The following is a 3,559-nucleotide window of genomic DNA, read 5'->3' on the forward strand; positions in this document are numbered from 1 at the left end:
TGTTCTGTTGTCGGTGTTTCTTTGTTTGAATATGGCGCTTATCACATGCTGTGTGGTATCGGCGTTTGGTATCGCGGCATTTTAACGAGTACGAGTACAGGAGCTCAGTATCGGTGCATCCCTACTAACCGTGGGGAATTTTATCATGATTTATTATTAAACCGGTAATCGTTACATCCCTAAATGTAAGCCAACAAGAATGAATCTTAACTCTTACCTGTGGCTCCCTCCCCAAGCCAGCCCCTCCTCCAACGGCAATCACAGGCACTCCTGTCTGGGCCGAGACAAATTCCAGCATAGGTGCTAATGGTGCGCGGTTGGGCGGTGGCGGCTTCTCTTCCTCAAACACAAGGACTATCGGCGTTTGGTATCGGGGCATTTTAACGAGTACGAGTACAGGAGCTCAGTATCGGTGCATCCCTACTAACCGTGGGGAATTTTATCATGATTTATTATTAAACCGGTAATCGTTACATCCCTAAATGTAAGCCAACAAGAATGAATCTTAACTCTTACCTGTGGCTCCCTCCCCAAGCCAGCCCCTCCTCCAACAGCAATCACAGGCACTCCTGTCTGGGCCGAGACAAATTCCAGCATAGGTGCCAACGGTGCCCGATTGGGTGGTGGCGGCTTCTCTTCCTCAAACACAAGGCCTTGTAGCGGAGTGGTAGCCAGTAACTCGCACAACTGTAGCAAGAGGCTCCCAGGACTGCTCTCGTTCACGGCCAGCCAGATCACGTTCGCGGGTCCCCATGGTGTCATCACGCTCTCACCCACCTGTCCCGACCAGGCCCGATTCAGAAAACCCGTCCCCGAGTTGCTGCTGCTGCTGCTTGGCCCGGCACCAGAGCCGGAACCCGCCGAAGCGGCGCCGCCCACGCCCCCCACCCCGGCGCTCGTTTCCGGGAGGTGGGAGGAGCCGGAGTGGACCACAGCGATGTTGACTCCGCCCGAAGCCCCTCCAGAGTCCCTCTCTCTCTCCCGGGGGCGGAGCAGCAGTGGGGGGGAGGGCTGGGCCGGCCCAGTGCATGCCAACACAGCCAATAAGAACGAAAGGGCAGGCCTCGCCGCCATGACACGGCCAGAGAGTCACTTGGGTGGGTAGCACTTTATGCAGGACCTTGAGGGAGAAAAGAAAGAAGAACTGTTAGAAACACGGCAACTGAACTGAACAGAGGGAAAACATGAAAGGCAAGCCATCAGCATACAGTCCATCAGCATCAATTAGAACAACACCAGACACCAAGATACATTAACCTGGCAGAGGTAGTTTAGTCCCTGCACGGGGATTGGAGAAGAAAGCTAACACATCTCACCTCCCTGAACCCCACCATTCCCCAGGGAACATGGGAAATCATTACTCCTCCTGCACTGATTCATGCATTAGATCCTTCAACGCAGGAGAGAGTCTCAATTCTCCGCTATAAATCTGCCTGGTCGTAAAGCGTCCATCCCTGCCTGGGTAGATTCAGAACAGACTGAGTAAATAAAAGTGAATATAAAGAAGAACAGAGGGGATGAGGCCGCCCTCCGCGCCTTTTGTTTGTGTTCCTCGCACAATGAGCAAAAAAGCGAGAGCACACAAGAACGAGAGAGGGAGGGAGAGACGGCACGCTTGTACTGATACAAATGGCAGGCCATGTAAGCGCCAGCAACACCATGAATCATTTTCAAGTCACTTTGTACGCCAGCCATCAAAACCTACCCACCCATCCCTCCACCTTCGCTGTAGACGTGCACATACACACTCTCTTTAATTAACCTCCCACTAAACACACTTTAATATACACACAAACAACGTGTATGTGAGCACACAGACAGGCAATAGTGTCTATACCTATATTCCTATATTCGCATATTAAAGTAAAGCACTGACTCAGGGCTTGGCAGCACATTCATACACCCACAAATGCAAATGCACATTTATCTCTCCGTCATACTGGCTACATTTCAGCGCCGGAGCTGCTAATGTCATAGCTTTGAACCAGAAGGCACGCTGACGTCATAATTTCTTCTCTCATTTCCCTCCTTCTCTCTCCCCCATTAATTCTCCTTGTGGTTCTTTTGACACTGGGGAAAAAGACACACAGAATGGGGGATTAAGACTTGGGAAAGCAAGATCCGTTTGGGAAAGACCAATAGGCAGAGAAGAGGGGGTGAAAAGATGTGGATATTTGGATGGGAGCAGAGTGTGTTAAGTGGGAATGAAGAGAAGAGGTGGAAACGATGGGAGCAAAGTAGGTAAAAAGAGAAATATTTAAGAGCGAGTTCATTAACGTAAAGGACAGATGCCTAAAAGGGAGTTTTGAGTCAAGGCGAAAGGGCCTATCAGAGGGTCTGCTGCATAATTCAGCACATCATTACAGCATTCACACCGGCCTATAGGCAAAGACTGCAGTGGCGAGTAAGGGGGAAATACTGCGCACTAAATGGAAGAACACAAACAAAATTGATTTAGCTCTTGTGTTATTATGTCTAGAGCCCAGCACTTCAAGTGGATGGCAAAGGGCTATAGGTTTCAGTTCTCATTTGGTGTGTTGAAATTCAAAGGGATTGCGGACCAGAGAAGGTGACTTCTTTGTGCATCAAGCATAAAAATCCATTAAAATTATAATTCCGCATCAAAGAAATACGAAGTAATGGATGGATAAGAAAACAATAATCTGTACAGTAGACCAAGTCTAGATAGGAACATCTGTTCTGGATAGTTAACTATGATTATAAATGAAGCTGTGGAGGTATAAAGCTCCTTATGTTAGATTCAAATGGGTTATTAGTAAGAGAGTGCAAACAAACACAGTAGAGCAGGAAGTACAACACATACCTCTGGCAAAATCATCAGACTTGCTTCTAAACAGGAAGTAAATTGAAAAGGAGGTTAAATATTTGATAGGTTAAATATTTATAGGCACTATAGATATTTCCAAAGCAGTTTTTTTTTAAATATCAGGCTAACATGGCAAAGTAATTATGGGCAATTATGAACTCTGTAAAGGTGCAAGGTTTGACGCTAAAGTCTGGCTTGTATTAGGGCTGGGTATCGTTCAAAAATTTTCGATATCGATACCGATACCTTGACTTCGATACCGGTTCCTGAACGATACTTTTTTCGATACCAATTTTATGAAATCAATTTTAACAAGATTAGATTATCTAAAAAAAAAAACACGTTGGTTTTATTTTTCAGCTTGTTGATGTTTATACAAACTCAAAGACTCATCTCCTGAGCCACTTCACAAAGGAACAAAATGTAACCAACACAATAAATCAGTGCAAAATAGTTTTAATAAAGCTCAAATAGTCTTCAGTTTACACATCTGTTAGGCTACATTTACACTAGCTAGTGTTCGTTTTAAAATGCATAGCTCAGACAGAATTATGATTTTTGATAATCATATGATTCATATGATGATTTATGATTTTCCACTGATTTACTGATGAGCATTAGCAGCTTCCAGCGCTGTCTGCTTGTGTTCTCTCTTCCATGATCGCTGCTCTGACTCAGAGGTAATAACATATTTAATTTCAGCAACATTACATGGCCAAAACACACATTAGA

The 3,559-nt window shown here is 45.5% G+C and overlaps 1 protein-coding gene across 1 annotated transcript in view; it reads right to left on the reverse strand.

Moving 5' to 3' along the window:
- The window catches only part of LOC107693370 (glutamate receptor ionotropic, NMDA 2D-like), a 79,236-nt gene that overhangs the window by 52,625 nt on the left and 23,052 nt on the right, over nucleotides 1–3,559 (reverse strand). The window contains exon 2 of the mRNA XM_016492724.1: nucleotides 517–1,120. Coding sequence (XP_016348210.1) covers nucleotides 517–1,074 — 558 coding nt within the window. The 5' untranslated portion in view covers nucleotides 1,075–1,120. The remainder of the gene's footprint in view (nucleotides 1–516; nucleotides 1,121–3,559) is intronic.

Source organism: Sinocyclocheilus anshuiensis, unplaced genomic scaffold (genome assembly GCF_001515605.1).
Source record: "Sinocyclocheilus anshuiensis isolate Anshui unplaced genomic scaffold, SAMN03320099.WGS_v1.1 scaffold566, whole genome shotgun sequence".
Taxonomy (NCBI): Eukaryota; Metazoa; Chordata; class Actinopteri; order Cypriniformes; family Cyprinidae; genus Sinocyclocheilus; species Sinocyclocheilus anshuiensis.